This window comes from Heteronotia binoei, unplaced genomic scaffold (assembly GCF_032191835.1).
Source record: "Heteronotia binoei isolate CCM8104 ecotype False Entrance Well unplaced genomic scaffold, APGP_CSIRO_Hbin_v1 ptg000122l, whole genome shotgun sequence".
Taxonomy (NCBI): Eukaryota; Metazoa; Chordata; class Lepidosauria; order Squamata; family Gekkonidae; genus Heteronotia; species Heteronotia binoei.
Window position 1 is genome coordinate 103,691 of NW_026799994.1, and position 24,908 is coordinate 128,598.

General features: G+C 41.2%; 1 protein-coding gene across 3 annotated transcripts in view; it reads left to right on the plus strand.

Annotated features, from left to right (window-relative positions):
• LOC132590524 (stAR-related lipid transfer protein 13-like) overlaps positions 1 to 24,908 on the plus strand; it is a 207,256-nt gene that overhangs the window by 40,878 nt on the left and 141,470 nt on the right. The window contains exon 1 of one of the 3 annotated variants that reach the window (XM_060263437.1): positions 8,875 to 9,230. The exons of 1 other annotated variant lie outside the window; for it this stretch is intronic. In XM_060263437.1, coding sequence (XP_060119420.1) covers positions 9,137 to 9,230 — 94 coding nt within the window. In that variant the 5' untranslated portion in view covers positions 8,875 to 9,136. Of the gene's footprint in view, positions 1 to 8,874; positions 9,231 to 24,908 lie in introns of those variants that run through there. One more of the 3 variants, XM_060263435.1, reaches the window with a different exon arrangement.

The following is a 24,908-nucleotide window of genomic DNA, read 5'->3' on the forward strand; positions in this document are numbered from 1 at the left end:
TTAAAGGCTTTTAACCTGCAAGAGTTGTGGCAAAAATGTAACCTTGGTGATTCAGAAAAAAAGGTGCCAGGGCCTGCACTGTAGGAGTCCTTACAACACACACATGCACACCACAGCTTCTTAAAGTAATTTAATAAAAACAAAACCCATGATAGCCATCTCAAGCCAATCAGTATGCAAGATTGTAGACATACACCACCGTCCTGAGTATGTGAGCTGCTTCAGTTATAGGGACACCTGGCCTACTCAGTAGGCTAGCAGTAGTATTGCCTGCTAGCCTACTGAGGGCTGGAGGGACAAGGCGAAAGTAATGGCCCTTCACTGCTGGCACAATGATGCTTCCTGCAAATACCCAGAAGTTGCATCATGTGGCCTGCGTGAGGACAAATCAACACTCCAGGTTACGGGTGTCAGACCCCCTGGTCCAAGCAGGGGTCTCCCACTTTGAGTGCTCCTCACCCCTATGACATGTCTACATAACGCAGAAGTGATATAGGCACGTTGGGCAGTAACATTTTGGTTTTGGGGTAAAACTCTATACCTGTAGCTTATTCTGCCATAGAATTTTGCCCAAAACCCAGAGAGTTGCCACCAAAGATGCCTATGTCACTTCCAGATGACATTAGGCACAGCACTCCTCCCCGCTCCTGGAAGGTTATGGCACCAGAAGTTATGTCACACGACTGGAAGAATGTCCTCCCATTCCTGCACCCATTTGGACTGTGGCATAGTTCTAGCCCCCTCTCATGGATTGCTACCTTGATGTGGTGAGAGGGCTTGTGCGGTTGAGTGAGGCTGTGGGCTATGCCATGCAGGGCCACCCAAGATGAACAGGCCACAGCTGAGAACCCAGACAAAATGTGATCCACGGGAGAAGGAAATGGCAAACCACTCCAGTATCCTTGCCAAGAAAACCCCATGGACAGTAGCAAAAGGCTAAAAGATACGGCACTGGAAGATGAGCCCCTCAGGTCAGAAGGTGCCCAATATGCTACTGGGGAAGAGCGGAGGGCAAGTTCAAGTAACCACAGAAAGAGTGAAGCAGCTGGGCCAAAGCCGAAAGGTCGCTCAGCTGTGGATGTGTCTGATGGTGAAAGAACAGTCCGATGCTGCAAAGAACAATACTGCATTGGAACGTGGAACGTAAGATCTATGAATCAAGGTAAGCTGGATGGAGTCAAACAAGAGATGGCAAGACTGAACATTGACATCTTGGGAATCAGTGAACTAAAATGGATGGGAATGGGTGAATTTAACTCAGAGGATCACTACATCTATTATTGTGGGCAAGAGTCCCGTAGAAGAAATGGTGTGGCCTTTATAGTTAACAAGAGAGTGAGGAAGGCAATAATGGGATACAAACTCAAAAATGACAGAATGATCTCGGTCCGTATCCAAGGCAAACCATTCAATATCACAGTAATCCAAGGCTATGCCCCAACCACTGATGCAGAAGAGGCTGAAGTGGACCACTTCTATGAAAATCTAAAACGCCTTCTAGAATTAACACCAAAAAAAGATGTCCTCCTCATCATAGGGGACTGGAATGCCAAAGTAGGAAGTCAAAAGGTGACCAGAACAACTGACAAGTTTGGCCTTAAAGAACAAAATGAAGCTGGGCAAAGGCTAATAGAGTTTTGTCAGGAGAACAAACTGGTCATAGAGAACACCCTCTTCCAACAACCTAAAAGGTGACTCTACACATCACCTGATGGGCAACACAGAAAACAGATTATTTGTATATTCTGCAGTCAAAGATGGAGAAGCTCCTTACAGTTAGCAAAAACAAGACCTGGAGCCTTCTGTACAGTGTCACGAATCTCCATCCATAGTTCTTCAGGCATTCTGCCTATCAACTCTAGTTCCTTAAACTTATTCTTCACCTCCACTGTATATTCATAAGGGATGTGATCAAGGTCAAACCTGAATGGCCTAATGGCTTCCCCAGTTTTCTTACAGTCAGCACCATCCCAAAGAAAAAGAAATGCAAGAAAGCAAAGTGGCTGTCTGATGAGGCTTTACAAATAGCTGAGGAAAGAAGAAAAGTGAAAGGCAAAGGTGAAATGGAAAAATTCACCCAGCTGAATGCAGATTTTCAGAGAACAGCAAGGACAGATGGAGGCCTTCCTGAAGGAACAATGCAAAGCAATAGTGGAAAATAATAGAATGGGAAGGACAAGAGATCTTTTCAAGAAAATTGAAGAAATCAAGGGTATGTTTCGTGCAAAGATGGCCATGATAAAGGACAAAAATGGTAGGGACCTAACAGAAGCAGAAGAGCTCAGAAAGTGGTGGCAAGAATACACAGAACAATTATACAAGAAGGATCTCAATGCCCTTGACAACCATGACAGTGAAATCGCTGACCTTGAGCCAGACATCCTGGAGTGTGAAGTCAAATGGGCCTTAGAAAGCATTACTAACAACAAAGTGAGCAGAGATGACGGTATCCCAGTTGAGCTATTCAAAGTCCTAAAAGATGATGCTGTTAAAGTGATGCACACATTATGTCAACAAATTTGGAAAATGCAACAGTGGCCACAGGATTGGAAAAGATCAGTTTATATTCCAATCCCAAAGAAGGGTAATGCCAAGGAATGTTCAAACTATCGCACCATTGCACTCATTTCACATGCCTGAAAGGTCATGTTAAAGATCCTACAAGCTAGGCTTCAGCAGTATGTAGATCGGGAACTACCAGAAGTTCAAGCTGGGTTTTGGAGAGGTAGAGGAACTAGAGATCAAATTGCCAACATTTGCTGGATTATGCAGAAAGCACAGACGTATCATAAAAACATCTATTTCTGTTTCATTGACTATGCTAAAACCTTTGATTGTGTGGAACACAACAAACTGTGGCAAGTCCTTAAAGAGATGGGAGTACCAGACTACCTCACATGTCTCCTGATAAACTTGTACAAGGGTCAAGAAACAACGATCAGAACAGGATATGGAACAACTGATTGGTTTAGAATAGGAAAAGGAGTTCGACAAGGATGTATATTGTCACCCTGCTTATTTAATTTATATGCAGAGTGCATCATGTGGAATGCTGGCCTGGATGAAGCACAAGCCGGAATTAAGATTGATGGGAAAAACATCAACAACCTCAGATATGCAGATGATACCACTCTAATGGCAGTAAGTGAGGAGGACCTAAAGAACCTCTTGTTGAGGGTGAAAGAGGAGAGAACAAAAGTAGGCTTGAAACTCAACATCAAAAAAACTAAGTTCATGGCATCTGGCCCCATCACACTGTGGCAAATAGAAGGGGAAGACATGGAAGTAGTGACAGACTTCACATTTCTGGGATCCAAGATCACTGCAGATGGTGACTGTAGCCATGAAATTAAAAGACGTTTGCTCCTTGGGAGGACAGCTATGGTGAACCTGGGCAGTATAATAAAAAATAGAGACATCACCCTGCCAACAAAAGTCCGTATAGTCAAAGCGATGGTATTCCCAGTAGTAATGTATGGCTGTGAGAGCTGGACCATAAGGAAGGCCGAGCGCAGAAGGATAGATGTTTTTGAGCTTTGGTGCTAGAGAAGAATCTTGAGAGTCCCTTGGACTGCAAGAAGATCAAATCAGTCAGTCCTAAGGGAAATCAACCCAGACTGTTCCCTGGAAGGTAGATGCTGAAGCTGAAGCTCAAATACTTTGGCCACCAAATGAGAAGGGAACACTTCCTGGAGAAGATCCTGATGCTAGGAAAGACAGAAGGCAAGGGAAGAGGAAAGGAAAGGTCCCCTGTGCAAGCACCAATCGTTTCCGACTCTGGGGTGATGTTCCTTTCACAATGTTTTCACGGCAGACTTTTTACAGGGTGGTTTGCCATTGCCTTCCCCAGTCATCTACACTCCCCCCCCCCCCCGCAAGCTGGGTATTCATTTTACCGACTCCCAGCAAGCTGGGTACTCATTTTACTGACCTTGGAAGGATGGAGTGCTGCGTCAACCTCGAACCGGCTACCTGAAAACCAAGCTTCCACCGGGGATTGAGCTCAGGTCGTGAGCATAGCTTAGGACTGCAGTACTGCAGCTTTAACACTCTGCGCCACGGGGGACGACAAAAGATGAGATGGGTGGACAGCATTACTGATGTAACAAACATGAATTTGAGCAGACTTCGGAGGATGGTGGAAGACAGGAGGACCTGGCGTGACTTTGTTCATGGGGTTGCAAAGAGTTGGACTCGACTATGCGACTAAACAACAACATAGTTCTAGCCCAAAGAAAGCATTTTCCCTATGCCTTTCACAATTTCTCAACATAAAAAATTTCTCAACATCTCCAAAATATTCATCTAGTGCCACAAATAGTTCTGAAGTGTCTAATAAAATAGAACAGGCTGTCCCAAGCCTTGTCTCCTTTCCAGAATGCCCATCAACTTTCACCAATTTTTAGAAAATTGGAGCAGAGGATTAGGCTGTCACTTGAAATTAAGGTATTCAAGTTTGTGGTAATTCCAGATTTCATTGGCATGTTTACTGTGGGATAAGAAGTTGTCTAGTTAAAATATTATTTTGTTTAAAGTTTCTCCTTCAATTATAAATTCTGTTGTCAAAACTCATTGAAAGCTTGCAGATATATTCTCCCCCACCCAATTTAATATTATTTTATTTTCACTGGTTTCAATGTGAAATATATTTCTGGTTGTACCTTCTTTTTTAGATGAAATTTCCCAGGGTTGTACTACTGAGAGTAAATACCATATCTTGTCATAATTTCTTTATTTTCACTTCAGCATGGATGAAATTCTCAGCAATTTTTCCCTTTGCCCAAGGGACACCATCCTGTCAAAATTCAGAGATGTGGGAGAAAGGGTCTCAGTTTCATGGATAATAAGAAATCTTGTGTGGCAGAGGGCTGTTTGTCATCCTTATGTAGACAGACAGAATTGCAGTGATCAGAAAGAAGGCAAACAATTTTACAAAAGAGGGATATGAAGATATCTGGCATTCCCATGAAGGCAAGCAGTATTCCATAGTGTGTAAAAGAAGACATCTGGCACCTGTAAAACAGGTGCTCAGGTTGTATGCGGCAACCCTACAATATTTGAAGCTATCTTTTGCTGAATCAGATTATGGGTACATCTAGTTAAGGATTATCTACTGTGCCTGGCGGCAGCCGTTCTACAAAGTTATAATCAAAGAAAATTCTTTCTAATGCTTGCCTATGAACTAGAGTTGGAAGGGACTGGACCTGTAATTTTCTGCTTGTTGTGGCCTCTTTCAGAAAGGCAGGCCAAATTGCCTAGTAGATAGTGACTTGCATTCGACATCCTAAGGAAGGCAGATGACATTACAAAAATGAGCAAAAGGAGCATTACAGAGCAAGCAGAGGAGGCAATACACAGTGAGCAGTAGTAACACCCCCTCCCCAGGTAACCAGGTAGTTACATAAGGGACACAGGCAAATATTTTGCTTGTTCCCTACTGGAAGATTGGAGCATAACAAGAGAGTATGGCTTTGGGCTCCTTCAGAATACCGGCAGCTAGACAGATTACAGAATACAAAACTGGCTGGCAGTACAAATTCAACAGAACTAGGAATACATAATATGTATGGAGGAACTTTCAAATGATTCTTTTCAGGTGACTGAAGCTGCTGTGGTGGAGCAGGGGTGGGTGGTTCCACATGTTTGTGGGTTCTAGACCATGTAGGTGATGCCAGTATCTTGAATTGAGCCTGATAATTGATCAGTAACCAATGGAGTGATTAAAGGATGGCTTTGACATGCATGGTCTGCCTGGTATCATCTAGTAATCAGGCTACTGTGTTTTGTACCAGCTCAATTTCCAAGTTGACTTCAAGGGAAGACTCATGTAGGGTGCATTACAGTAGTCTAGCCTGAAATCAACCATAACCTCAGTGCACATGGCCAGATCAACCGAGTCAAGGTAGGAGTCCACCTGCTGGGTTAGGCAAAGCTCATGGAATATTTTTTTTGGGGGGGGGGCAACTGCGTTGGTTTGCCTTAATTATATGGATCAGAACTGCAGAACTGAATTTTAAGCTTTTCCAGTTTTAGATAATGCTAAAAGATAGTGGAATGCTATCAGTGCAAGCCTAAACAGAATGACAATCTTCTAAGTTTAATAACTAAGTAGGCTTAGAATGACCTTCGTTTAAGATTGCACTATTTGTTACCTGAAATGCTGGGGTACACATGAACACTCTTTTACAAGTGCACCTCCAGATTTCCAGGTCAAGGGATTTTTTCCCCTGTGTGAATGGGTGCAAGCTTGGGCAATACTTCAGGTAGGGATTTGTACCAGCAAATTCTGAAAGGGAAAGTACTTGAGTACTTTTATTGGACATATAATATTAACAGAGGAAAAACAGGAGAATGACATTGGATTGAAAGAGCAATACCAAATGCAAGATATGAGGAATTATTAAATTAAAAGTAAGTAGATGCCCTCTAAAATTTCTCAAACGTTTGGGGCAATGACAAGCAAACAACCAGTAGGCAGCTGGCTGGCTTGGAGGTTGCCATGGGTGTGTAGCCCTTGCTCCCTCTGGTTGCCAGCCAACTTGGTTGCCACCATATGTGTCCTCTTCTGCCTCTTCCAGGACTTTGGCAAAAGCTGGATCAGTGGCTATAGCACTCTGTTGCCCACCATGCATGGGGCAAAGGCCAGCCCCTTGAGCCTGGGGTTTTTCACTGGGGGTGATGGCTGTGATTACAGGATTGCATCCTAGACTTTTGCCCAGAATCACTAAGACATTTCCTGGTATTGGAAGGGTGTGTGAAAATTGCCCTCCAAACTGTATTTGCATTAGCCCCAGTGGGACAAGTCACCATGTCTTACTCTTCTGCCAATCGCTGTGGTAGCAACAAGGGCCAGATTTGTACCAGATTTTGATACAAACTTTGTAATGTACTCAGTGACGAGACGTGTTGAAGGCAACATACTTTATTAGCGGGTACATCACAAGAGGGAGAATGGCGGGCCGGGTCTCAATTATATACATGCCCCGGAACAACCCTCCGTGAGGCCAGGTCCAATCCTGGTCAGTTAAACTTCCCGCCACAGCTCTTAATTGGCGGTGCGAATTAGCGAGCTACATCTGGGGACCAGTGGGGTTCCACTGGTCGCCTCTGTAGCGTGCGCTGTGCTGTACATAGGGATTAGAATGCAGGACATAACAAACTTTATCCAGAACCCTGGGAATCTGGATAATACTAACTGGGTTTAGGAAGAAGCAGGCTAAAAATGGACTGATTGTTTATTCTGAAGTAGCCATTATCCCTAAACATGGAATTTTGGTGGTTTTGCAGGGCAATCCTAAACAGAGGTTTCACACAGAAGGTTACACTCAGAGGCTGTAGGGCTTGCCTGTCCACCAGGGCTTTTTTTGTAGCAGGATCTCATTTGCATATTGGGCCACACATCCCTGAGGTAGCCAATCCTCCTGGAGTTTACAGTAGGCCCTGTACTAAGAGCCCTGTAAGCTCTTGGAGGATTGGCTACATCAGGGGTGTGTGGCCTAATAAGCAAAGGTATTCCTGCAATTAAAAAAAAGCCCTGCTGCCCACCATACATGGAGTGAGGGCTACCCCTTTGAGTCTGGGGTTTCTCAGGTAGGGGTGATGGATCTAGTGGATCTAGAAGGCTATAACTCTATTTAGGATGGCATTGCTGGGCTGTTTGGATCCATTTCAGCTTAATACTTGTAATTTAATACTAAAGAAAAGACCAACAGTCTGTACCTTGTTCAGCAGCTATTTACAGGATTCCTTGTGGTTTCTAAATTCAAATTTGCTCCAGTTGGAGTTGTATTAGCTAGCAAGTATATACTCTGTTTAGTGAGTGGAATTGTAGAATGTTTATTTATTTAGGAAATGTAGGTGTTGCTGCTCTAGAGAACCAGCTCATTATAAATGTGACCAAGGTAGTCATATCCAAGTCTGTTTTTACTAACAGTTTTATTTATTGGTAATGTGAAATTACTAAAGTATAGCTTTTGAGCACTGGGCAGAATTTTTTGATAGTATTAACTCCCATATAATATTTTTCTTCATACACGAATCACTTACTGAGATTCATCTGTTGCATACAGTAGCTGTGATATTTTCTGAAACCAAACACCAATTAGACAGTGTAAAATGACAGCTGACCACAGCAAAATTAATATTATGCATGCTTGTGGTGCTGGGGTGAGAAGAGTAGATGCCTGTAGCATGGATTCATGGCTCCTATGTCACATATTTACTGGAGTTTTTTTAAGTTGTTAGTGCTGATAACTATAAGAAACATGCCAGTGTAGTGAGATCTTGGGCCAAAGTGTAACACAACTGTACATGGCTTCTGTTTGCAAGGTGGCTGGGACATGCAGTCTCCCTTAAGGGTAAAAAAAGTCAACTCTTGCAGCCAGATGAATCCATCCTTTGTCATGATGTTTTAAGAGAGTGTTCAGCTTCCTTTAGCTTCTGCTCCTCTGTGGTGTGAAAATTCCAGCTGTTCTCCTCTGTTTTGAATCATGTATTACAATAGTTCATGTGCATTACAATAGTTAAAGCAAGCTCCAGTATGATTTGGAGGAAATGGCTGTATCCTTGGAAGAGAGAAAAGAGGCATCCTGTGTACCTGAGTCTCTGGAGCACAAGAAAAAAAGAGAAACACTTCCCAAGCTTCTGCTCACTTACAGATGATTGCTGTCAGAAATAAGTATTCCTCCCTCCCTCCCTCCCCCCCCTCTCCCTCCCTCTCCCTCTCCCTCCAGATTCTCCTATCACAGATCATGATGCTTAGTCAGTTTTTAGGCAAGTCATTTGTATTTGCTTTTAACTTTAATACGGCCGCAGATGCTCAAATAGCCTTCACTTCCCTCGGCAAAGCACTCTGTGTACTTTCACATTCTTTACTTTGACTGATTGGCCCTTTCAGATCATGTGAGAGGAGCTGGAATCCTGAATTGTAGCTTTTGGCACTCCTCTTTTCCCTCTTCTTAAACGCTTGCTCTTTTCAGCTCCTGTGGACTTCTTGCCTCACTTTGCACTGTCTTCTGATCAGACTCAGCAATGGGACTGTGTTGGTGGTGACTTTTTTTTAAGGGGACAGAGGTCTCTAGGCAGGTGCCCAGTATTTCAGAATCAGGTTGTTACTGTGTCAACAGAAGGCCAAGAAATGTACATGCGATTTGATCAGGCTAGAAGACGCTCTCCGTACAGGATAAGTAGGATATTAGCACGCCATCAGCTTCTGACTAAAATTCAACAAGGTGAGTCACTGGCTGCCTTAGGCTCTTAACTAACTCTTTACAGAAAGAATTGCCTTCAGATCCCTTTCCTCCCTTTAAAATTATACAATCACTATTCAGATTGTTCTGTTTACCCAGTGCACCTACCCCCAACTGAATAACACTTTTCATGTATATTCTGAAGTTCTCCATATACCAGAAACAAAAATGCACTGTAAACAAAGGTATGCAGCTGTGGTCACTTAAGCATAGACCTCAAAATTCCATAGGTATTAAGTCCATAGGTACTAGCTGCTTGAATTGCATTGTGCACTCTGCTGTTCCGCTACATCTATTTCTGTACAGACTGTGCCAAATATTTAAAGATGATTTTCAGGGTTGTTAAGGAATTCCTGTGCAGAACATCTTGTGGGGGTTGAAAGCATATGTCCCTTTCTGTATCATCAAAAAATATTTGCTTGCATTGAAAATAAAAAGAAAATCAATTCCAGTTTAATTCAAAGCAGGTTACTACGAAAAAGCAAGTGCCTATCTCCAAAGGGCTTACAAAATATGTTATGTAGACTATGTTATATGTTATGTAGTCTTTGGGGGTATATCTGTATCATCTTCTTGTAGCCTACAATTTGTATGATTTTTTTTAAAATTGTATGGCTTTTTTAAAAGGTGTATGTTAAAAGGTGATATATGGAAAATACTAACTAGAAGTATGACTCTTTATGAAGTTCAGTGGATGATAGAAAAACTGCCATATATTTCCACGTGTGCAGAAATTTAGAAGACAGTGTTTCTTAATGGAATTCTGTCTCATGTCAGTTTGCTTATCCCACCTGTACTTAAAAGCACTGAAGCAACCAATTGAATAGGAACATCTTACTTCCAGTCGTCACAATGTACATAATGCCAGTATTCAATATATATGATGATGAATGTTATTCCCCCCCCCCCACACACACACACACATCAATCCTCAGGCTAATCAATCCTCAGCATATTTTCTCAGAAGTAAACCCCACTGGTTTCCATGAGATTTACTCCCAATATACAAACACAGGTTTACAAGTTCAAATGATGTCTGGTAGCTGGTAGCTATTGAGCTATAGGTAAAGGATATGATGATAGGAATTCTAGTGCAGCTATAAAAGAACAATGATTATTTCAACACCCAGTGTTTGATGAATGAGATTATTTTCTTGGCAATTAGGAAAACCTGTTGTTTGCAATATTAGTGATGTGTAGTACTAGCTGTGGTTCTGATTTCAGGAAGGATATTATGTCATGCCATATTCCTTGTTGTATAATCTTGAGTGAATGGAAAAATAGACTAAGTTTTCCCTCTGGATTTATTTAAAGCAAAGTATGCACTGTAATTTTCCTGCAGATTTACAGGTGACGATGTTTATTGAAAACTTGACTTCTGTTGTTATGTGCATTTGTGAGGTCTATTTGCATTATCAAATTGTTTAAATATGTTATATACATTTGCATTTTAAATGCTGTCTCAGACATCTGGATTTTTTAATGTTGAAATGTTTCAGTGCTTTCATGTTTGCTGCCTTGAAGAACCTATTTGGGTAGAAAAGCAAAATAGAAATGTTTTAAATAAACAAAATGAAAGGTAAAGACCTAGGGGTGCCAGCCCCCAGGTGGGGCCAGGAGATCCCCCAGAATTACAGAGATCAGCTCCCTTGGAGAAAATGGATGCTTTGGAGGGTGGATTCTGTGGTATTGTACCCCACTGAGGTCCCTGTCCTTTCCAGGCTTCCTCCCCAAATCTCTAGGAGTTCCCCAACTTGAGTCTCATAATTTTATCCTCCATCCCCTGCCAGTGGCCATGGGAGACCTGGCGACCCTATTAAAAGAACTATATCATGACAGATTTTTTTTGTATCGAAATGGCTTAGCTGTAATTATGTTTGGAGACTAATTTTTTAAAAAATATGCAGGCTGAATTGTTGAAATCTGAAAATGCACCTATTAAGAGAACTTATCCAAACATATAGGACATTCTTATAACATATAGGACGTTCTTATAATGGTGGAGGGAGATGTGAGGCTGCTGGATAAATCATAGAAATATTTGTGTTGTGTGCCAAATGACCTTCTGTATCAATGTGCAGACCAATTAGATACATGTAAATTGGCTTGCTTTTTTGCATAAAGTTGCTCAATCTGGAAAACATTAAGAATTTAATATGTGGTGTATTTTGATGACATTGGCTTTTTATTTACAGTTAAACATATTTCCAACTGGGAGCACTGTGATGAAAGTCTAGGCACACTTATGCAGAATTGAACTTTAAATCGCTGGAGAAGGCAGCAGAGCGGTGTAAATGAAACAGTTGCTTTGTGAAGACTACTTTAAATTGCTCCTATGGGAGCTGCCTCAAACGTGGCAAGCTGTACAGTGGCTCACTGCCCAAATTCTGTGTGTCACTGCAAAACTTTATTTTTTAAAAAATGTATATGAGCTGTGAAAATAAATTCCTTGATTCAACATATAAGCTACTGTATACGAACAACGTGCTGTGTGGAAAACCTGTCATCAGGAGCAATTTAAATTGGCATTCACATAGGGACTGTTTGTAGTATGCCAGTCCTTACATATCAGCAAATGTATTGGCAAAGCGTGCTTTTAGATTGGTAGGTTCCAGGAATTATTTTCATTGGCAGCTAGGGTTGCCAAGTCCAATTTAAGAAATATCTGGGGACTTTGGGGGTGGAGCCAGGAGACTTTGGGGGTGGAGCCAGGAGCAAGGAAGTGACATCACTTCCAAGTCAAAGGTCAAGTGATGTCACTTCCTGAACTTCACTCCTCTATATCACTTCCAGCACACTGCATCAAACCCCACCTCTAAAACCCTTCATGGGGGTTTAGGAATCCTAATTTCTACATCACTTAAATTGAATGTGTCCATCTAAAAAATTCAAACCCATGGGCAATGGCTATCCTCCTACACTTCAAAATGGGGTCTCTTCTAATACTAAATGTATATATCCCTCCCCAGCAAAAATGATCAGATATAGCAAGGTGCTGTAATTAATCTGAATTTTTTATTGAAGAACTTTTATTAGATACTCCAGCACACCTGATTCTAAAGGGGGGGGGGGGGGAGAGAGACTTTAGTGCTAGACTCAATTCAAATGATAAGATTCTAATTGACAAATTTGGATGAAAGCTTGCTAAATAATGTCACTTAATTCAAAACAGATATGGGCTTCCCTCTTAAACAGTGGAAGCCATTCCCAACCTAGTAAGACTTAGTTACTGCTGTTTTCTCAGGTCAAACACAATTACAAGCCTAAGTAGCTCTATCATACCTCTGGTAATTCTGTGGTCAGGTATTTCTCAGTTGCATTCTCTTTGCCACAAAAAAGAATTTGTAGCTCTTTATGCTTCAGGAACTTGGCAATTTGGAAGCTTAAGATAATTCACACCAGAGAAAATTCTTATATGCACACTAGAGCATATTATGTCCTCCTCTATGTCTAGCAATTGGGAGTGGAGGTTTGCATATATCACCCCTACCAAAAATCCTAATAAGCAGCTCTGGTTACCATCATGTAATAGAATAGCTCTAGGGTTGCCAGGACCTGTCACTGACCAGAGGCAGGAGTAAGGTTGCCAGCTCCAGGTTGGGGTATTCCTGGAGACTTGGAGGTGGAGCCTGGGGAGGACACGGAACTCAGTGGATTACAATGCTCCCAAAGTCCACCCTCCAAAGCATCCATTTTCTCCAGCAGAAATTGACTTTGTAATCTGGAGATATGCCATAATTCCAGGAAATACTTTCAAGTATCAGTTATTCATCTTTTCATTTAGTGGGATTAGAAAAGAACACAATATCAAAACAATATCTGCAGTACTGCATTTAGAACACCTGAGACTCAGAAGCAATGTTCCCTCTAAGCTGTGGGGTCATGTGAGCAAAAAATCTACTTTGTGAGCTATTGGCATTGAAGTCATGAGCTCCTGCATAAATTAGTTTCATGTGGGGCCATTTTTCCTGAGCTAAGACCAAAATGTGTGAGCTGGAGACTAAAAACTGAACTAGCTCACACTAACTCAGCTTAGAGGAAACATTGCTCAAAAATATGTTTAAAAGTCATCTAGAACCAACATATTCATAATGCAATAAACTATATTGCTTCCTTTTCACAAAAAATACAATTCCTGTCAAACTATCTGATCTTTACCTGGAAAATCTCTCCCCCCAGTCGTTATAGGATTTGTTTGTTTGGTGTGTTTGTTGTGATAAAAAACCTGCTATATTTTAAGGGGGGGGGAAGGAGAGCAGGATAATTAACTCAGCAAAACAATGCTAGCAAATAAAAATAGGTTAGTTTTAACACCCATTTTCTCAAGTGAAAATGACTTCTGTAATCTGCAAATCAGTTGAATAAATATGCTTGCATATGAAAAAATATACCTTGAATTAAACTTTGTTGGTCTTAAAGGTGCCACTGGGTTCAAAGTTTTAGCAAGGTTTTAAAAATTAAGACAAATTTCTTCAGAATGTTCCAGACACCCGGGCCAGCATATACCAAAGTTAAGCTGAACATGGGGTAGCCAAAGGCAATAAAAGCAGAGGAGGCAATAAATCAGATAAGACAATGAAAAAATAAACAGTCTCCACAAGAACACAAGGCTGGGACTGCGTTTAGCCCAGCCCGGCTGAGAAGCACATAAAACGAAAACTTAAGCACTCTAAACCGATACCTTAAATCATTTAAAATCAAGCTTTAGAAAGCACCTTAGTCGCAGAGCAAAACAGCGTCAGAAGACTACTCCTTGCCTGCACTTCCTGTTCTGGAAGAGAGGCTTTTCTTCTTAAAGGCAAAACAACCCCAAAAGTTCTCAATAAGTATTCTACTGCAAAGTTCTGCAGAAGTTGCTGCTGACAGGTTGAGGGCAAGGCAGTTTATCAGTTCATGCATCATTCAAAATCTCATCAAGAACACCTCATGCCTTTCTGTTCTGCAGTGAAGGCACAGAGCAGGTTTGTGTGACGAGAAAATGTTTGCTAGATCTCCCTCTCTCTGTGCCTGAAAGGAATGTTTATTTACACACCAACCACCTCTACAAATCTTCTTTACTAACAGGACAGGACACACACACACACACACCCTCCCTTCCCTTCTTTTTCGGCTCTTGCTTAGCATGCCTGGGTGAGGACTGGACTCCAGTGCCGAGCCTTCGGTGGGTGCAGGGAATCAGGCAGGCTCTCTCCGGAGAGTGGCATGAAGTTCCCCCCCTCCCCCCGCTTCTGGACTTTTGGAGACCGGGGGAGGAGGCTATAAATTCTGGAGTCCCCCGCCAGGGCGGGGGGGGGGGTTGGGAAGCCTATTGGCAGCTGTAAGAACTGAAATAATGTCATATTGTGTTAGTACATATATTTAACTCTACTTAGGATTCTACTATAAATCATAGTTGGCTGCTTTGTGTTCTCACAGTAGAATATCTAGAATAACTTGATGTACTTATATCAGGCCACTTGTATGATTGAAGAATGGGAGCTAAGCAATCTTGAAACTCCAGTTGTTAAACATTCTTGCCTTGTACTTCGTTTCCACTTCAGTCCCTCTTTTGCACTGCCTTCAAATGAATTGTTGTTTTCCTCAAATAGTTATATTAGATCATGTGTAGTGATTGTGTCCATCAAGCCTATTTTTCCTCTTAGGCCTCTATTGTTGTTATCTGTGTAAATTAAGTAATGAGATCTTTTATGAAGCTATGTAGATGGATGTGATATGGTGAACATCTCAGAATGTTGCCATTCACCAAATTTAGATTCACTATCAGGTATTTCTGTTTAGTGCATTTGTAAATATCTGATCAAGGCGACTCAATATCTATCTATCTATCTATCTATCTATCTATCTATCTATCTATCTATCTATCTATCTAGTCTGTCTGTCTGCATTTCTCTGTACACATACAGATGTACATGCATACATGTAGGGTTGCCAACCTGCAGATGGGGCCTGGAGATCTCTCAGAATTATCGCCACCACCCACAATAGAGATCAGTTCCCATGGAGAACATGGCTCCTTTGGAGGTAGGGTTGCCAGGTCCAACTTGGAAAATACTTGAGGATTTTGAGAGTGGGGCCTGGAGACTTTCCTATTCCTTAAAATATCTAAATAAATTTTAAAAATACAGCAGTGCAGTTCCCCTGAATACAGTCTTCATTTCCTAGTCTTTTTTTCCTTCAAAGGGTTTCCCAGCAGCTGCACTTCCACTAAATGAAAATGTAATTTGTGATACCCCAACAAGTCCCTTATCTGACTTTTGGTAGCATTTCCAAGTATGGCCTTATTAAGGGACACACACACTCACAAAGCTGCCAAAGTAAACAAATCCTTTCCCAAACACAGTTTTCAAGCCCACACTTTTGTGATCTGGCTAGGGCAATGGTACAAATCATTTTACTCATAGGAGTTGCTAAAGGTAACTGCTTTATTTCAACCAACTTATTCAGACTAACACAGAAAAATGAAAGTAAGAGAGCAGTCTAGGGGGTGGAGTGTTCCTCTGTTCCTCCATCCCCTAATTAGATTTGAACATATGAAGCTGTCTTATACTGAATCAGACTCTCGGTCCATCAAAGTCAGTATTGTCTTCTCAGACTGGCAGCGGCTCTCCAGGGTCTCAAGCGGAGGTTTTCCACACCTATTTTCCTGAACCCTTTTTTAGTTGGAGATGCCAGGGATTGAACCTGGGACCTTCTGCTTGCCAAGCAGATGCTCTGCCACTGAGCCACCGTCCCTCCCCAGATTAAATTTAAATTACAGTATTTTTTGCACCATAAGACTCACTTTTCCCCCCCAAAAAAGTGGAGGGAAAAGTGTGTGCGTCTTAAGGAGCGAATACTGCAAAAAATTCACACAAATGCCTCTAAATTCACACAAACGGCTCTAAAAACTAGGTGCGTCTTATGCTCAGGTGCGTCTTATGGAGCGAAAAATACGGTAACTCGTTACTACTTACACAACTTCTGAATCACATGCCAAGCAAACAGAAGAACTTTGCTGACTTCCTCTCTCACACACTCACTGGGACAAGCCACATGTCTCGTGCCTGCTCACCCCTCCCCATGCAGCTTTTGTCCTTCAGAGATTTAAAGGCACATATACATTCCAAAACACAAACAGTTTGCTAGCAGCAGGGAAAAGCCTGCAAGATTGGGGTATAAGCCTATCTGGAGAGCAGACTGTGTGTCATTATACATTGCTGGTGTCCCTCACCTCCCCATACCTTGCCTTTCCCAGACTTCAAGCTCAAATCTCTAGGAATTTTCCAACTCGGAGTTGGCAATCCAGCACACAGTTGTGTGGGTTCAGTCAATATTTATTTATTTAGTAGGCTTCTATTCTGCCCTTTCCGTAACGGGAATAGTTCAATAATGTCAGTTTTTTACAACCTCAGCAGAGATATTCCCAATTTAGTCCTATTACTGTAGTTCTTTTAACTAGAGGTGTCAAGAATTGCCTTTTGGATGTAATATGTGTTTATTAACTAATATATATATATATGGTTGTTGTAGGTTTTCCAGGCTGTGTGGCCATGATCTTGGCATTGTGAAACCTCACGTTTCACCAGCAACTGTGACTGGCATCCTCAGAGGTATAACCCAGAAAAATACACCAGATGATCAGCAAAAGACAGAAGAGACCCTGCACTTCTGCAGAAGTATACTTTATTCCTTGCAGTTGTGGACAAGTTTACATCAGGACCACACAACGTAGCATCCAGACAAGAATAAAAGAACATGAAAGACACAGCAGACTGAAAAATCTGGCCAACCTGAAAAATCAGCAGTGGCTGAACATAGCCAAACTCAAACAGGACACAGTATCTTATTCCAAGACACTGTAATGCTGGACAGCACATCCAACTATCATGTTAGATTACACAGAGAAGCCATTGAAATCCATAAACATAAACACAATTGCAAGAGGAAGGAAGGAAGTTTAAAAATGAATAGGGCATGGCTTCAAGTCCTGAAAAACACAAAACAGCACTACAGAAGATTAGAATTTCTATAGCCAATCCATATACAAAAGTACCCCCTCAGGTAAGGTCCTCCATTAGCATGTCACAGCCCAGGAAGCTCCCACAAGATTATGACCCCACCTGCCTGAGTAGATATAAATTACATGCCTACTAACTTCTGCTCAATTTGACCCAGAGAGAACTCCAGTTTTCTCGGTTACACCTCTGAGGATGCCAGTCACAGTTGCTGGCGAAACGTCAGGTCTCACAACGCCAAGACCACGGTCACACAGCCTGGAAAATCTACAACAACCAATGGACTCCGGCCGTGAAAGCCTTCGACAACATAGCATATATGTGCTTAGCCTGTAGTTTTTCTTTGAGTATTTTTAAATGTTGAAAATATCAGTAGTGCTAATTATTTACTAAGGTTGGAATTTAGCCATATTGTTAGTGTGAGGCTGGAATGTTGCTTACATTTTGCTTAAGTTCTCTTTGGGACATTGTATCGGTTTAGTAATGTGTATAGCAGTTCATTTGAAAGCAGAGCAATGTCTGAAACTGTATACTAAAATCCAATATCACAATAGTTAACAATAAATTAGGTTAGGGTTGCAGGTCCAGATTGGGAAATTCCCAGAGATTTGGGGGTAGAGCCTGGGGAGGGAAGGGTTTGGAGAGGGAGGGACCTTAGTATGGTATAACACCACAAAGCCCACCCTCCCAAGCTGCTGTTTCCTCCAGGAGAGCTGATCTGGAGATCAGTTGTAATTCAGGGAAATCTCCAGGCTGGCAGCCCTAAATCAGGTTCAACAAGACTCTACAAAAAACAACCACACCCTACCAATTAAAACTATATCCATGGCCATCATATTTATCTGAACTGCACAAGGTCACAGGAAATAGCATTTTTATCCCCTCTGGAATGCCATAAGGGACACACAATTTTGACAGAGCTAGGATGGTTATTCCATCGCCTCAGGACAATTGTGATAAAAGTGAGTTATCCAGGTTTTTACAGAGTAACATTCCACAGTGGTCTTTTACAGAATTAGTAGTTTATCTTGAGACTTTGACATAAAAAGAAAGTAATTGTTTATTTGTTATGGCTTTAGTTCAGCAAAGCACTAAATGCATTCTTTAATTCAGGGGCTCTCATTGTGAATAGCAAACCTACGCTTGTTAATTTTTCCAAGTCTCTCATAGTATATCTAAATTAAAAGAACCATAGACAGCTGCTTGGCTGTTCCAGACCTTGGAGCTAGTTTAGGAGATCAAAGAAGAAAGGGAAGTTGTAAGTTGAGCTGGCCTGTGATTAACAGGGACCCCATAAAAGCAAAAATCTCTGGAACAAAATGTCCTTTAGTTCTTTTGACAAACTAACATCTTTGATTTTGAGTGGATATTTTGTTCTTCTTACATGAGTCTGAGGTACATCCAAGGGCTTATTATATGCTGTCACATTGGTCACCATCAAAAATTATATCCCTGTATCATGTTCTCATTTATTTTACATGTCACTTTCCCTTGTTTTGTAACTTTAGTTTATTGTGCACTTCCTATTTCCTGCTTCTGTAAACAGTAGCTAGGAAAAGGGAATGTCTTGACACTGGGTAAAGTAGTGGGAGAAGTAGTGGGGGATTCACTACAGAGATGCTGTTTTGGTGACAGTGTCATAACATATTCTGCCCTTGATCTCAGTTATTGAAAGTCTGCCCTTATCTAAGTTATGATATTGACAGGTTGGGAAATGATTTTTCTGATTAATAGGCATTTACCTAGAGAAATTTATTGTGCAGTGAAAAAGTGTAGCTTCATTTGTCACAATGCATTTCTTACTCTCAAAATATTTGTAAACTGATAATTGAGCAATTGTTTAATGTATCTTTGGACTCCACAAAATAAATAGAAAATTGAAAACTTTCACTTATCTTGATGTGGATGGAAGAAAGAAATAGCATATGGGACATAACGTTAGCAGTCCTTCAGACATTCTTGTATTATTCAACTCCTGGAAATACTAGTTGCCAAAAATAGTATTAGTCTGTGTTTCAGTTTTCAAATAATGTTTCAGATAATGATGGTCTTTTTAACAGCTCTTTGATTTGGACAAACACTGTAGTGTCAAAATGGATCAGCAGTGGCAGAAAGAGCTCAAGGAATCTTATGGCCATCCCATGCAGGAGCAATGTATCATTTCTTGAGATTCTCCAGCAGGGCTGGCCCTGCCACTATACAAACTAGGTGATTGCCAAGGTTGCTTTCTGGGGGCACCGAATTAGGTGCCTCCATGTGACTTGGTGATTTATCAGTGCAGGGGGGGGGGGGCACCAGAAGTTAGCCTTGCCTAGGGTGCCAGACAGTCTAGGGCCAGCCCTTTGAAGGTTGCATAGCTGTGGTACAACCTTGCGATCTGATCTTCTGCAGCCGTAGACTGAGCTGCAACAGCTGTAGGGCAAGAAGTGGAAAGTACTGTAAAGGAACTGGTAGACTATCACTTAGAACAACCTTAAAAGTACCTTATAAAAAGTACTTTATCACATTTTGATGACTTGAGGGTTATAACAGTAAAAAAGAATATAATAGATTATTATTTAACCCTTTAAATTTTTTTAAAAGTCACTTTAAAATTTGTTAAAAGATTTACAGTTTGGCCTATTTGTCTTGCTTTTTGCATTCTTTTAAAACCTGGTAACAGAACCTGTCTTGTTGTCTGGTGGTTCCTATCTGACAGAAGATAATCTAATTTGAGTTTATTTGATCTGCCAGGGAACCCCTCCAACAACGGGCTAATAATTTTCCTTCGACTCACCGTATGAAAAGAACAATTAAATATGCTCCAGAGAATCTATTTCAGATTGGGAACAGGAACAGAGCCTAAGTGCATAAGGAGTCCCTTTATACCTCCCCTCTGCAACTGCAGATGGCAGGGACATACTCCTAGCTAAAATAAAGGCCCGTTAGTGTTGTGAGATTCAAGGAAGTATAGGTAGGCGACGGGGGCAACTATATATCTACTGTTTGCTGAAGAGAAATAGTCTGGGGAACTGAGAAGATCTGTTCATCTTTCTATATCTAGCACTCTCTGCTTAATGAGTGATTTTGCCAGTTTGGGGAGGGGGGGAGGAAACCCAACTTCCTGATGACTGTTTGGACTGCTTGAAGACAATTGCATTGAAATTGGTCATGCAAGATAAGAGGGAATAGCTCTTTTAAGGTTGTTCTAAATGACTTACATGTTCTGGTCAATGACTGTATTAATAAACTGACTGACTGGTAGACTGTCAAGGCATAGAAGTGATTGCCTCTGTTCCTTGTGCCTTCATTGTTAACTGAGGTCTGTGGTGGCATGGTGACATAGTCCATTGGTTGGCCTGATATTACACACTAGAAAGTCTTGGAATTCAGCCTCTTAGCAAGTCAGTTCAGTCTGGCACTTGCTACCAGCCACTTCAGTTCAGAGGTTTTTTTCCAGATCTACTTTTAAAATAAGAGTTGTTGTTGATGTAACTTCTGGGTGGCCTAACAGTGATCCACCATTGCACAGTCCTCATTCATTTTGATAACAGGCACACTAGTTCTTAATAGTTCACTTTCATTGGTTAATTTAAATAAATAGTTTCTCTGATTAATACTAAATATAATAACTTTCATTTTCCCAAATTTAAATCTTTCAGAGATTAGTTCCCTGACACTCCTTGTATTTTGACAAGGTTTGTGCATCTTGAAATTATTTAGGTGTAACATGCATGTTATGGAGTATTTATTTAAACTGTGTACAAAGAATCTGGGAGGGTTCATTTATGATTACTCATGTTCGCTTGAAAGTAAATAAGGTGGTAGCAGTCAGGAATTCATATTGGATGAGTCAGAAAACTGTGATGATTTTCAGAGTCCTTCCAAACAGACTGTGATCATTTCAGATCTGTGAAGTTGCTTTGGTTAAAAGTAATGAATAGCTCAATTCACACTCTGCAAACAGTAACTCTATCAATGTAGAATGATTCTGCTTATTATGCAGCCTATAATTAGCACCCCTTTCAACTTTTTTGGAAGAAAGAATCAGCACAAGGTTACTTGTGGATGAGAGCTTGTAGGACTTATATTGTGGTGCTGGCACTTCTGTAAATCCTGAAAATAAATAGTTGGTGGTATGGCATAACAAATGGTAAGAAACTTATTTTTGCTTTTTCTTGTGTTGTTTATGAAGGAAGCTTATATAATGCTCCTCCATCCTTTATACTTATGTTGGCGATAGGCGAGCATGTTGCAAAACTGAGTCACCCAATCACCATATTGTCCCTTATTTACTGATTTTATATTATAGGTATTTACATGATAGGAGATCTGTATTTATACTCTTCAAAATAAAACTGGCTTCTACCAAAGATTTTTTGCCCAAAAACCAGAGTATTGCCTGGACATTGCTGATGGAATGCCTTCACTTCCTGTGCAACACCAGGGATGAGGCCTGAGCCTTTCTCTCCGTCCCCCCACTGGCCAGCTAATTGGTGGGTGGGAAGCAGGTCCTGGCAGTGGGGGACCCTCCCCTCCACTGGAGGGTCTGGCAACCCTACTTGTGCTAGGTTAGGTCAGGCTACCAGTAATAATGTTTAAAGGGACCCAAACAACAGCACCCTAGAGCAAACAGAAAAAAAATGGTTCCATTGCTTCTAGTCTCTCTCCCCTCTTTATCAGAAGCCTGGCATCAGAAGAGCAATGTTCCAAATGTTAATTATTATGAATGTCATTAATTATAATTCATTTTCAATATAATAACTTTAAAAGAAAAAAATCTGATTATTATTTGCTTAGTTAATATGTGAATGCATACCCCTAGTTGGTTTTGGAATTTGTTTCTCAAAGGCTCAATCATTTATTATATGTAATTGTAGACATATTTACAACAGTGAGTCAAGATCACAGTCAGACATATTTCAGTCCCCCCACGTTACTTTCAACCTACAGTGATTTGAAATTAGCACAAAGAAAAAGAGCATGACTCTAGGGATAAGCATTATCACATATTTGAAAAGAATTTGTATGACTGAGTCCAAAAATGTGTTCCAGCTTTTCCATTGGGCTCTGTTTCCAGAATCAGTCTGTTTAATTCAGGAATCTGAAGAGATTACAGAATGACATTTCTTACTATATGGGAGCCTAAGGACAAAATTTAGAGCATTATCCAGAAGAAAACATTCATGGATTGAAAACAGTATTACATTTATCAGGCCTCGGATTCAGCGGGAGCTCATAGGAGCACAGCTCCTGAACCTTTCTGAGAGTTCCCCCTCCTCCTTCCCACCTTGTCCATTGAATAGTAGGTGCAGCTACATAACAATCCCTGGATGAGCTCCACCACCTATTTTTCTACAAAACGACCCCTGCGTTATATATTTTGACCGTGATTCAGCCAAAGTTGAGATTTTCAAAATTGAATTGCTTTCAGATGGAAAATTTAAGCATTATAATCTCTGAGAACTTGACCTAAAGTTGCCAATTCTGAGTCAGGACATTCTGGAGATTTTGAGGGTGACACCTTGAGAGACTGAGATCTGGGGAGGAGAGGGAGCTCAACAGGGTATAATGCTATACACGCCACCCTCTAAAGCAGCCATTGCCTCCAGGGGAATGGCTCTCTGTAGTCTGGAGATGAGTTGTTATTCCAGGAGATCTGCAGGCCACACCAGGAAGTTAGCAACTTCACCTGAATCCCTTGTCTTGGAAGAGGTATGTAGGGGCAGATCCTAGAATAGTTGATGCAGCTGTAAATATACTTGAAAAAAGTATTGATGAATGAAAACATACTTTCCTGTCTTGCAAATTATATGAATTCTGTGGCATTCCCACTACCTAATGGCAAAGGCAATGACAGATCCCTTCTTGTGTACGTAGGAAGCAAGTCTGCATGCTTTTACATGATACTTGTGATGCCATAAGATGTTCTTCTCATATTTTGGACCAGGTTTTTGAGAAGCAAAATTGGCTTCCACATTCCAGTAGTATTCAGATCAGCCATGATTTTCTCCTCTCCAGTGCTGGTTGGAGATTTTTGAAACTAACAGAGCTACATTTTATGTTTGTTTGTTTTTAATTCCCCCCCCCCTGCCCCCTGCTTATTTGTCTGTATATTGTGTGAATAAATCTTGCCAGCCTGCAGCCTAGCTAGAATGTATGTGTGAAGTGATGGGTGGGATGGCTATGAGTGTGAATGTTTGATTGAGGGAAAATATAAAAGAACTCAATGGCCGATTACACACTAGGTTTGTTCTGGTATTGGAGCCCTTTTTCTTCTGGTGCTTCTGTCTGATCTTGCACAAGCCGCCATGGGGGTACAATTCGCCCCACCTCATTCCCGCAGCAAACAGAAACTGCTTTTCAGAGGATCTTGCTTGCCACGGGAAAGAGGCGAGGTGAGTTGCAGCCCTGTGGAGGCTTGTGCAAAATTGGACAGAAGTGCCAGGGGGAAAAGGGCTCTGAGACTGGAACAAGCCTAGTGAGAAATCGGTCCATGTCTTTAGACCATGTGTAATCCCCCCCACACTCCATGCCACATATGGAAAAGATGGGAACTTCCCCTTTTCGTTAACATTTACATTAAAGATATAATGAACTAATGAAGAATAAAACTTGGATGTAAACCATTGTTAAACTTCTAACCCAACTTTGACCCCAGAAGCTCAGCTGTGTTTATAATAGACTGGGATTGTTTCTCACTCCCATTGTCTGCAAAGGGGACTAACATGGCATGTCATAGTGAGGATCAAAGGAGATCAGTGAAGCTCCTAGGAGCTGCCAGGCTGAGACATAACAGCTCATGATGTTCAGTTAAGCTGCTTACTGGAGGAAGAAGTCTTGTCACATGATTTTGTCCATGTACTCCCTTCAGTTCCCCTTCCCTCTGTGCATCTGAAAATAGGACCAAGATGAGGAGGAAAATGTTTAGAGCAGTTACTTAAGTGTGTATTTTGTTTTGGTTTTGGTTTCCCTTGTAATTATTAAAACACTTCAGCCCAAAATAAAGCTTCCTTCTGCAGAATATCACTTTGTAGGACTATGTGTGCAGCTAGATCCCTGTCACTAACAATACATGAAACTTGAGTAATTTGTGAGAATCCTAGTATCAGAAAGAACAATGCTAATTCAGAAGGAAGCTGCTTTTATAAGTATTTTGTGAGGAGGGATGGCTTTTAGAAATACTATTAAATTGTAGCTGTTTAATAATTACTCATTTGCAATTTCAAAGGCATTTTATTTATTCTTCCTGAAAACACATCTAGAAAGCAACAGAAGAAAACTGTAAAGTCAGAGCTTGACCAGGGCTTTTTTGTAGAAAAAGTCCAGCAGAAACTCATTTGCATATTAGGCCACACACCCCTGACATCACCACACACAGGACATTGTAGAAACAACCAGAAAGAACTGATTTGCATATTAGGCCATACCCCCTGACACCAAGCCAGCCAGAACTGTTCCTGTGTATTCCTGCTGAAAAAAAAAGCCCTGGGTCTAGCAACAATTAAGGAGCTCCCATCTATGCCTGAAGAACACTGTCATACTTTTCTTGCTAGCATTATTTTCAGAGGAATCTGGCTTGTGCTTTTCCACAAAAAAGTCCACTCTGGTTTTCCAGATCATCTGTCTTCTGGTTCCCTCCCCCCTTCAACGGACAGGTGGGGAAGATATGAACCTTTAGAGTGCC